At 39.7% G+C, this 12,060-nt stretch overlaps 1 protein-coding gene across 1 annotated transcript in view; it reads right to left on the bottom strand.

The window, feature by feature from the left end:
* The window catches only part of gnsb (glucosamine (N-acetyl)-6-sulfatase (Sanfilippo disease IIID), b), a 60,143-nt gene that overhangs the window by 9,087 nt on the left and 38,996 nt on the right, over nucleotides 1-12,060 (bottom strand). Inside the window, exons 8-11 of the mRNA XM_039768318.1 lie at nucleotides 9,213-9,331; nucleotides 8,967-9,070; nucleotides 4,213-4,314; nucleotides 49-159 (exon numbers count right to left, since the gene is read on the bottom strand). Of these exons, the coding sequence (XP_039624252.1) occupies nucleotides 49-159; nucleotides 4,213-4,314; nucleotides 8,967-9,070; nucleotides 9,213-9,331 (436 nt within the window). The remainder of the gene's footprint in view (nucleotides 1-48; nucleotides 160-4,212; nucleotides 4,315-8,966; nucleotides 9,071-9,212; nucleotides 9,332-12,060) is intronic.

The raw sequence follows: 12,060 nt of genomic DNA, 5'->3' as shown, positions 1-12,060 counted from the left end.
GCGCTATGGGAGCTCACCCATATTTAAAAAAGCTGTCATAATACTCACAGAGACCCCAGGACCAAGTGCAGGGCAGTCAGGATCCTTCTCTTCATTCCCTTCACCAGAGTACTCCACCAAGAAGTCAGACCGCCATGTGTTGTTTGTTTGGGGTGCAGTCTGTTGGGAAACAAGACTTCAGGCTTATGGAACTAGAAGAGTGGACATTTACAGTTAGAGGCATAACATAACAAGTGAGAAATAGCACTGCGGCCCCTTTACTCCTTCATTAATTTGAAAGTGCAATCAAAGAGGACAGTGTAATAAAATTCAATGGAGTCACTAATTTGACATTATTCTTTAAATGAAAAAAAACTACAGTTATGTGAAAAAATAAGTACACCCCTTTGAAACGGATGACTTTTCAAAATATTTGAACAAGCAAATAGTAGATCTTCACCTTTTCAATAAAATATTCAACAAAAATACCTATGGATGTAAATACTCCCTTGGTCTCACAAGCTGGCTTGGAAGCATTTAGCAGAAATGACTTCTTGTAGACCCTTTGCATAATTGCCCACCACTCCCTGACGTCAACTCTACATATGCAAAACCCCTTCAGCTGTAAGGTGTTTGTGGGTTTTCTTGTACATACTGCCCATTTCAAATCCCACCACATTTAAATGGTAGTCAAATCAGGGCTTTGACTACACCAGTTCATCACCCGCTGTTTCTTTTTTATTTTTGGAGCAATTCCATGGTGGATTTGCTAGTGTAGTTCATATCATTATGGTGTTGAAAATTCTCTTTCCGGTTTAACTTCAACTTTCAGAAAGATGGCCTCACATTCTGCTCAAGCACACTTTGATATGATGCACAGTTTGATCAGCAAAGCAACTCCAAACAAGAACATTTTGACCATCATGCTTCACTGTTAGCATGAGGTTCTTCTTTTGAAATTCTGTCTTTGATTTGTCCCAAACATTTCCACTACTACTGTGGCCAAACAGCTCTATCTTTGATTCATCTGTCCATAGCAAATTGTCCCAGAAGGTCCGGCCTTCAATCAAAACTGCAGTCTTGTTCTGATGATCTTTTTGGACAGCAAAGGTTTTTTCCTAACACACCTCACATGCAGGTCACATTTGTGAAATCTCTTTCCAATTGTAGATCCATGCACTTTAATAACCAACGTGTGCAGCTCTTGCAATGAAATTCTGGGGTTCTTGGAAACTTCTTTAGTATTAAACTAACAGTTCTTGGGCTAAATTTGCTGGGACAGCCAATCCTGAACAAATTAGCAGTTACCTGAAATCTACGTCACTTGAAGATGATGTTCTTTACAGTGGGATGATTGATTTCAAATAAATTAGTGGCCTTTTTAATTCCTCTGCCAGACTCATAGGCTTCCACAACCTTCTTTCTGAAGGCCTTAGAGAGCTCTTCTGATTTTGGAATGAGGACAGAACACACATCAATAGCAAAAAGAACACCAGACACTCGATATATGTGGTTTAATTAAGACATATTCCCTAAGGGGGTTCTAATCATTGGCACCGATTCTCATTTTATGAATCTGACTTAATTTTTCCACATGACAATTATGAGAAAACACACCCATAGCAATTTTATGTTTCATTTGTTCTAGTATATGATCTTTATCTGTAGGCACTGTTTGCATGACAATATATGGTCTGCCAGTTGAAATACAGTAGAGTCTCGCTTATCCGACATAAACGGGCCGACAGAATGTCGGATAAGCGAAAATGTTGGATAATGCCAGGTGTTAAGAAAAAGCCTATTAAACGTCAAACTGTGTTATAATTTTACACAACCTAATAATCATGTTTTACAACAAAACAACTGTTAACTGAAAAAATGCACTTACAGTTACAGAATTGTCTGAAGTTAAATACAGTATATACTGTACTTAAAAAGTTCAGTCCTGTGATGATTTAAAGACATTTTTGATCGTAGTCTGCTTTCCTCACGAGTGCCGTTTCTTCACTGTCAAGTCTCGCCATCTTTGCAGCATCATTACGTTGATTCCTGTAGCTTCTTCTTGTTGCTAAATTTAATTAATTTCAGTTTCTAGAGCCTTAACTCTGTCACTCATATAGTCAACATCCGTACGAGCGTATACTGTTTACTACAGCATTGTGACTGCGCGTGTGTGTGTTTGTGCTGTGACGTGCGAGTCCCCGTCTTGCACCCGAAAACTCGAAGCTCAGTACTTTTAGCAACACCAGCTTTATTAAGCTTGAAACAGCAACAGCGCGGTTATTTATTGTAGCGGGATCTTTCATTCTCCTATACACAGACACAGCAGTCAGACAGGGTCGGGGGGAACGTAATACTGTGGCCTGCGTATTTATGTTCCTTGTATCACCCATCGACGGCAGGCACTTATCGCATGTCCGCGATCTTTTCGGATTGGATTTTAAGGCGAACTTCTACAGCGCTGGGAGACTGCGATTGCTTTGGGACACTCTTCCGTGTGTTGTCCCGTTGGGTGGAATCCCACAAGAGTTTAGAAACTCATTTACACCAGCCATGATTCTTTTCAAAGGTAAAGTGCAGGTTAATTTGCTTTATGTATTTTTACTTTATATTTTGTATTAATCATTATTATATGAATAGTTTTGGGTTGTGGAACGAATCATCCGAGTTTCCATTATTTCTTATGGGGAAATTCGCATTGATATACTGTACGAGTGCTTTGGACTGCGAGCATACTGTATTTCCAGAACAAATTATGCTCACAAACCGAGGTTCCACTGTAATTAGCTGTGGTAGAGTAGGGAGCAACAAAAAATAGACTACGCGCACGCTCGCAACTTGCAATTCTTGTTGCTGATTAATTCATTTTTTTATTTTTGTTTTTGCGGTGGGACGTTGGATAATACGGAATGTTGGATAAGCGAGACTCTACTGTATGTTTAAAAAAACGTACTTTTTCACGAGACCATATGTAGCAATTTTGACTTTTGCTGTCTTTTTCTGACCACATTTCTACTATATCTCGTTCACGCAGATTCACGCTGTACATCTGCAAGATCACACCTTATCTGACAGAGTATGCAACACAACTTCTGATCCAGGCTTTGGTCTTGTCACTTCTACGCCACTGCAACTCACTTCTGGCAGGAGTACCCCCATGTGCTATCACATCACTACAGAGGGTCATTGATGCAGTGGTCCGTCTTGTATTTACCCAGCCGAGATGGACACATGTCACTACTCGCTTCAGGTCGCTACATTGTAGCAACATACATTAAGTTCAAATCCCTGATGCTTGCCTATATGGTAGTCAATGGGTCAGCACCGGAGTATATGGAGACAATGGTGAGGTGGTATACTCAGGTCTGCCAAGGAATAGCGTCTGGTGATGCATGGTATCAAGTCCCAATCCAGAATCTTTTTTCCAGTGTTTTTCCTAGTTGGTGGAATGGGCTGCACACCTCCATCTGTACTGCTGACTCCATCAATGTATTTAAGAATCAAATCAAAACCCATCTGTTCTAAGAATATCTGTCTAACTCAGTGAAAGGCAACCTTTTTCGAGTTGTGGCGCACTAAGTCCAAATATTTTCTTATGCGCCGCACCTGAGGGACTGCCCATAACTAAAGTCGTGACGACACAATCTATGGACAATCGACAATAAAAACAGTTAATTTTACAAGTTTGAAAGACATTTTATTAATAAAGGAATCAAAGGATAAATCTTAAATTTAATTAATGTGAACGTTGAGATTTAATTAATGTGAACGTTGAGATTGCTTTTCAGCACATATGAGATTGAAATGCGAGGATCAATTTTCGAAAGACAGATGCGCATTTCCTTGTCGATCATTTGAAGTCTCTGGCGTTTCTTAGACTTCATTTCAGAAACACTAGCAATTTTAAATGTTTTACAAAGGTTTTTGCGGCGCACTGGTGGCGCACCGGTTGCCTGACTCTTGTCTAACTGAAAAGAAGAAGAAAAAAAAAAAAAAAACCTGCTCTGTGATCTTTCATATTGTTGGCTGATTTGTGGTTACATTACTTTTATTGACTTTATCGAGTGTTAATCTAGGATTGTAAATTTAGTGTCAATCATCTTTAGTTAACTGTTCTACCACAACTGCTGAACAAACAGGTCTTAGCCTAATGTTCCTCTTTTCTTCTTCAATCATTAAAATATTCTCCTGCCAAAGAGAAAAGTTAAGCTTTTTATCTTCTGTAATGCTCACCAGCAGTGGTAGGAATGACTGGCCATCCATGGTGGTGTTAGAAACAGCCAGACCAGCTATTTCCAGGAAAGTAGGTCCGAGGTCAATGTTGAGGATTGGTTGCTGGAAAGAGAAATAAAAAAACAATTACAAAAATAAGTTAGGGTAATAAATAGTTATGGGTTCTTGATCAGCTTAGATGAGGATGACCATAAGCATGAAGGAAAGCTGCGAACACAACAGCAAATCCAACACAAGCAACAAGGCTGTGAACACCTGCACCAAAAAAGCTAAAACTGGCCACCATAAGAGCACATCATATTTGACAAATGGGAAGTGGTTTGCTCACACATGCTACCCCACGTGGGTTCATTAGCTGTCATCATTTGTGTCCTTGTTTCATAGTTTTTACCATGTGTTGGTTTATTATTTATTTTCAAACGATTCACCGTTAGCTTTGTTTACTTCTGGCTGCAGCTAGTTCACACCACTGCATGGCAGCAGTTGCCGCAGAAAGTGGTCCCAGATGTTATGTGTGCCAAGTCATTTCTGCGACGGTATAAAGATCGGTGCGACAGAATCATTTGATCGATTCTGAATAACCACCTTGTTTGCTTTCTTTCTTTCTTTCCTTCTTTGATTTCATGGCTCCTGATGGTTTGCTTTTATTATTTGATTATAATTCTTGGCTATAAATTGGTTTTGAAGCTCTCCTATCGAGGTCTTCTGGTTACAGTCCCTTGCCTGTTTTAACGACTCCTCTTCTGGTCATTCCATTCAGTGCTATCTTAACACAAGCGACTTGGCCCTGCCTGAGTGTGTGTGTGTGTGTGTGTGTGTGTGTACTCTCTGTGGTGAACTGGCATCCTGTCCAAGGTGGATTCCTGTCTTGTGCCCGATGTTACTTATTAACTATGTTGACAGAAATAAAGGAAGCAGACGGGCATACAATTGAAATAAATGAAGCAGAAATGACAAAGTTAACTAATAATTACTTAGTCAGGGGGACATGGTGGTAGCTGTGCCTGATGTTACTTGTTAACTATAGGCCTGAACCAAATTAACTTCATTCTGGACCAAAATCTTTAAATGCCTTTCAGACAGCCTTGGTGTCACAATCCCTCCTAATCCACTAACAGCTGTGTTTGGTGGGCTCACAGAGGGGCTTAAAGTGGAGAAGTACAAACAAACTGTAATTGTCTTTACTTCACTATTGTCACATAGACTTATCTTGCTCAACTTGAGAAATCCTAACTCACCTATTCTAAGTCAGTGGGTAATTGATGTTATATACTATTTGAAACTGGAAAAAATGCAATTCGCACTTACAGGACCTGTACAAAACTTTTTTAAAACCTGGCAAGATCTAATCAATAACATTTTAGAATAAGCATTTAAATTGAAGAGGCAGGTTCTCTCCCCTCTTTTTACTCCATTCATCTTTATTCATTTATTAATTTATGTATTCACTTATTTTTACAAGCTTTAAGTTTTACTCTGCTGGCCTAGCTCTCTTTCTCAGGGATGGGGATTGATTTGTTTCAAACATTTTTTTTGTTAAACTTGAGTTATTTGTATGGAATGCTATTTGATTTTAATCTTCTTCTTTCAGCTGCTACTGTTAGGGGTTGCCACAGCAGATCATCTTCTTCCATATCTTTCTGTCCTCTGCATCTTGTTCTGTTACACCCATCACCTGCATGTCCTCTCTCACCACATCCACAAACCTTCTCTTAGGTCTTCCTCTTTCCCTCTTCGCTGGCAGCTCTATCCTTAGCATTCTTCTCCCAATATACCCAGCATCTCTCCTCTTCACATGACCAAACCAACGCAATCTCGCCTCTCTGACTTTGTCTCCCAACCGTCCAACTTGAGCTGACCCTCTAATGTACTCATTTCTAATCCTATCCATCCTTGTCACACCTAGTGAAAATCTGGGCACCTTTAACTCTGCCACCTCCAGCTCTAACTCCTGCTCTCTGGTCAGTGCCACCGTCTCCAACCCATATAATATAGCTGGTCTCACTACGTCCAGTAGACTTTCCCTTTCACTCTTGCTGATAGGAAGCAGATGGGCATACAATTGAAATAAATGAAGCAAAAATGACAAGATTAGCTAATAAGTACTCAGGCAGGGGGGTGTGGTGGTCACTGGCATTGGACTTAAAACCCCATGCATGCAGGTTCAGTTCTAGCATGTATATGCAGGTCACTTCCACAATACATGCCATCTTCTAACATGCATAATCCAGAGCAGGGTCAAATAGGATTGAGATATTCCCAGCTAGCAATGGGAGCAAGGAAGGAACAAACCCTGAACACGGCACCAGTCCATCATGGGGCAAACAGTCACACCCGCACTAGGACCAATTTAGCATTATCAATTCACCTAACCTGCAAGCCAGTGGGAGGAAACCAGAGCAACCAGAAGAAACCCATGCAGCCATGGGGAGAACATGCAAATTCCACACAGGGAGGACTCAGGATGTGAACCCTGGTCTCCCTACTGCAAGGCAATACAAATCAACTTATTTTTTTTTTCTATGGCGCTTTTCACTGAGTGCAGGCGCAGAGCAATGTGAACACTTCTCAGCTAAGCTACAGATTATGCCAATTACTAAATGCAGAACTGGTAAACATACAGTCATGGCCGAAATTATTGACACTCCTGGAATTTTCCCAGAAAATGCACCATTTTCCCAGAAAATTGTTGCAATTACAAATGTTTTGGTATACACATGTTTATTTCCTTTATGTGCATTGGAACAACACAAAAAAACAGAGAAAAAAAGCCAAATCTGACATCATTTCATAGAAAACTCAAAAACCGGGCTGGACAAAATTATTGGCACCCTCAACTTAACATTTGCTGGCACGCCCTTTGGAAAAAATAAAAATCAAGCGCTGCTTATAACCATCAACAAGCTTGTTACACTTCTCAACTGGAATTTCCGACCACTCTTCTTTTGCAAACTGCTCAAGGTCTCTCAGATTTGGAAAACGCCTTCTCTCAACAGCTATTTTGAGATCTCTCCATAAGCGTTCAATCGGATTTAGAACCGGACTCATTACTGGCCACTTCAGAACTCTCCAGTGCTTTGTCTTCAACCATTTCTGACAATCTGATGATTGTCCAGCCTGCGTTCCATCCATGGCCTGCCATCTAGGCCGGCAGTTTTCACTTCAGTAACTCTATGCTACCTTTCAGCTTGTATTTAATTCCTTAAAAGCAGCTGCACCATGATTAGGGTGGTCTGGGGACATTATGACTACTGCATATAGTGGAAGACTTTCAAACATTGCTTTCAGCTTGTCGTTAATGGTGGGGAATCCAGTCGATAAACAAGGGCCGAAAATAAATAAGCTGGGATCTACTAATGAAAAAACAACTGTAAAGAGTACCGACACCCCTTCAGCCGTCACGCTGCAATGACAAACGCTAGGAGCTTCATACTTGTTTTGATTTGTGACAGGTTTCATTATGCAGTGCATTTCAATTCAAATAAACCAAAATTTCACGATGAAGTCTGTGATGGACTGGCACTGGCTTTTTACCATGTGTTAGAAATTATTACTTTAGAAGAGAATAATTTCCCACCTTAACTTATTTATGTATGGATTTATTTGTAATAGGACGTGAGCTTTTCATATTATTTGCTTGTTGTACTTGCACCATTTACAGATATTGCTTTTACAATTTCATTGTAATGGTACAAGACAATAAAGGCTCCGGAGCACTAAACTAGATCAAATGGGTTTGACAATGGATAAATAAATGAAGACCAGCGGCAATAATGTTCTGGCACAATTATGACTGAAAAGTACGAGGGGGAGTCAAGCTAAAGTTATAAAATGAGATTTATCAGAAGATGGACCGAACCTTAACAAAACTGATAAGTGTCATTTCTCAATGCCGCTGTGCCACCTTCCTGGAAGTGCCTGGATTCCAGCAGAATAAAAGGTTTTGTCTTTTCCTCACAACCACTTGTGCACTGCTTTCTTCATGTTGTCATCTATCTTGAAAAGATGACCATCCAGATGTTTTACAGTGGCCCAAAGAGATGGAAATCACATGGTACCAAATCTGATGAATAAGAAGGATGTGGCAAAATCTCAAACTTCAGTTTCTCCATACAGGCCTTGGTGTTCTTAGCAGTGTGTCATTGTCGTGCAGCAAAAGGACTCCTTGAGACAGCAGTCCCCACCTCTTGGATCAAACAGCAGGCTTCACATTGGTCTCCAGCAAGTCACAGCAACTTGCCCTAATGACTGCAGTACCCATCAGCATGTAATAACTCAGATGCACAAGTAGTTGCGAGGACAAGACAAAACCTTTTATTCTGCTGGCACTTCCAGGCAGGTGGTGCAAGTGCATTGTGAAGGGTGGAGGCCACATTGAGAAATGACATGATCAGTTTTGGTAAGGTTCGTTCCATTTTCTAACTTTAGCTTGAATCCCCCTCGTACTTTCTTGGGACATCCACCATACAGGGCCAAGCATTCCATTTGTTTGATCTGCCATTTTGGACACATTTTTATTATGTCAAAGTGTGTTAAACAGGACCAAGTGCATTGAGATGTGAGTTCGCTAGAAAATTCTGTAATGTTGTATGTTTAATTCATCATTTGCTTAGAAGCTTAACTTTTCCATTGTATCTTGTGATTAAATTATTATATAAATAAATACATTTTCTTCTTCCCACTTTAAAAGTACCCATGAAAGATAATCCCAAAAAAAAAAAAAAACCATTAATGACTGAATGAACATGTCATACCTGGAGCTTTTGCTTGGGTTTGATCCCAGGGCCACGCACTAGCAAAGGAATTCGAATGTCAAACTCGTACAATTGCCGTTTATCAATGGGGAGAGAGAACTGACCTGAAGCAACAAAGAAGAGGTTAATTGAACAGGAGGTGTGCAGCTCAGCAGTTCCTCAACACCTCAGGCAGATGTGCTGTAACTTCACTTTTCATGGAAGGTAATGCTCACCCTAGCTCCAACCCACCTAGTGTCCACATACCTGTGTGATAGCCATTGTCAGAGGTATAAAAAATGTAGGTGTCATCCAGCTCTTTTGTGTCATTCAGTTTCATGACAATCTTCTCAACCAGGTCATCCACTGAGAGCAAAGTCTGCCACCTAAAGAAAGGGAGACCAGAGTATCATCTGATGAGGACAACTACAACAGATTGAAATATCAACATAGAAGACAGAATAAGAACGTAATTGCATCACCATTTATTAGTACTAACCAGCAAATGTAATTCAGTTATCTAAGTCTATCCGCCTCACTGAATTCAGCCTTACAAGTCACTTGAGCCTCTTTTCCATCTAGCACAATATACTGTAAGAATCCATCCTGGATACTGAATACATTCCAGCAAAACCAATGGTGTCATTTTCTTTATTCTCACTCGAGCTCCTACTAGTCATGATTTGGCTGGCAACTTTAATTTTTTCTGTTTGTTCTGTGGTCTATCATTTTTTTATATTACCTTCAGAGTTTCAAAGACCAAGGAATTCTTTAGGTAAATCTATTTTTTATTTTAATGATACTGAAATGAATTACTTTCACCAGTCTGTTGTTTTCTTATGGGTGCTGGCATTTATTTTGACGGTGGCTATGCACTTATCAGGCAAGATGATCAGGAGTGTGTGACATGTGATATTAGTCATGTGACTGTTCAAAGATCTGTCCAACTTTGAGATTTCAGATTCCTCTTAAGAAAAACTTTTAACAATCATTCTTATTAGATTATTCTGGTTCTGAGTTTGACTACATGCAACACCTACTCAATTTGGCTCTGTTTACGTGCCCCCTTTAAACTATGAAATCACGCATGGGATCCCGACTTCAATATTTGATTCGCATCCTGTACTATATGTATTTTATGTCTTCACAGTTTCGGCCTTTGGCTGGTCATTTTGACTTCTGATTTCTTTTTCATTTAAAACTGTTTTAACCCAGTGCAGGTAGCACACTGCTCTGCCCAGCTATAGGCAAAGGTTTTAAGTGTGCCACTGTGATCTGTGAGGTTTACTGCAACCACATTATTTTATATAAGATTTTTTTTATTCCAAAGAATAGCTACATATACCAGCTGACAGGGTGAAACTGGCTTGGAAAATGGACAGAAACAAGTGCAAGACAATCCAGGCAGGTTATTTTAAAATGCTGACATTTTCTGATATATGGCCACAGAGACCAATGGCTATTGTCTGTAGAAGCCATGAGAACGGATGAAGATGTTATTTGGGCACAGACCAAAAGTAACATGTATGGCTCTGCTGGCAGTTGCACAAATCTGACAAGAATTCTATGCATATGTAAATATGTGAGTGGTTATAACGAAGAGGATCCATCATGAAGCCAGAAGCCAACCAATGATGCTCCCCACCTTGCTAGACCGACTCGTATAGCTGTCATTATCCCCCACTGAAGACTGACTCTACATTTCATTGACTTCTCTCTGGCCTAAATATGTATGTATAAATTAATTATACACTGTAATCTTTGGTGCGGGAATTACAATTTAAAGCAATTTAAATACATCCTGCATATCTCATTTTGTACTCGTACCATATTTCTCTTGTCTGCTTATTGATTACAAAAGGGATGGGTACTGCCTCTAGTCTGTTCTGCATCAAGAAAGAGTGCCCCCTGCTGGATACACCTGTAGGGGAAATTTCCTGAGAAATCCCATTACAAAATTATTGGTATACACAATTTACAGATGTCAATTGACTACATGTCTCTTTCAGGAGCCCCCAGATAAGCTGCAAGTTGATGGTTGTGGAGACGCTAAAAGGTTGTGCCTGGTTTGATTGCGCAGAGTTCTTGTGTTATTTTAGGTTTTGTTTTGCATTTTTTCAAAATGGCGAATATAAAGTTTCCAGTTCGGTGCTTATTTGTTACTTCTAAATTCATTTTGGCATAATTCAAAAATATTCATGACTCATATTTATCACAATGTGCAACCATTTTGTTTTTTCATGGAGACATTTTAGGAGACTTTGTTTGCAGTTGCTGACTTGGTTGCTATCATGTGACAACCAGAATTGTGTGACTTGTGACATCACCTCTGTCACAATCTGACTTGTGATATAAATTTTTTCTAAATGGCCTTTGCCCTCAAAAAATGATCTGATTATGGTTTTTGGAATCTCTGAGGCCTAGGAACATACTGGTTATGTTTATTTCTTGACTTCATTTGTGTTTTTAGAAATGATTCACATTCTCGCAAGGCACTATCTTGTTTTCCTTTTGGGTGTCACCACTTTGGGGTAGTTTTGTTGACACATGATACAACAATGTTAGTCTGGGCAACCAGGGGTGTGCAATGTTTGACCTTATTATAGTGACAGGATAGCACTGTACACTACTTAGTCACTCAAGACTGGATTCACGAAAGAACGGAACCTTTAGTGTCATTTCTTATTATTAGTTTTAAGTTTAGTAGTTACAACAACTTTTTCTGCTCTGTGATTACGATTTCTGTCTCGTGTTTCTGGGCTCTAATTATGTCTTCCATTTTTTGGCTTACAACTTACAGCTCTGTACTTTGACTACAGTTCTGACCACATCTTCAGAGCTTAGTTTAATTATTGTCTTCCTGGTTATTTACAGCCCTTGCTTGAATTCTGGCTATTCCATGCTATGTTCTGATTCCGTCCTCTCTCAAAACTGCGATTGCCTTGCACAAACAGTACAATCATTTCAACAACAGCATTGTACATTTCCAGGTTGTTTGTGAATGTGGATACTTAAAAAAAGTATGTGTTTGTAGAAGAATTGAGGGATTAGACTATTGTTAGTACCAATGGATTCTGAATTTGGATTAGTGTTTCTACTGCCTTGAAGCAGACGT

This window comes from Polypterus senegalus, chromosome 11, assembly GCF_016835505.1.
Source record: "Polypterus senegalus isolate Bchr_013 chromosome 11, ASM1683550v1, whole genome shotgun sequence".
Taxonomy (NCBI): Eukaryota; Metazoa; Chordata; class Cladistia; order Polypteriformes; family Polypteridae; genus Polypterus; species Polypterus senegalus.
This window is presented reverse-complemented; position numbering and strand designations above follow the sequence as displayed.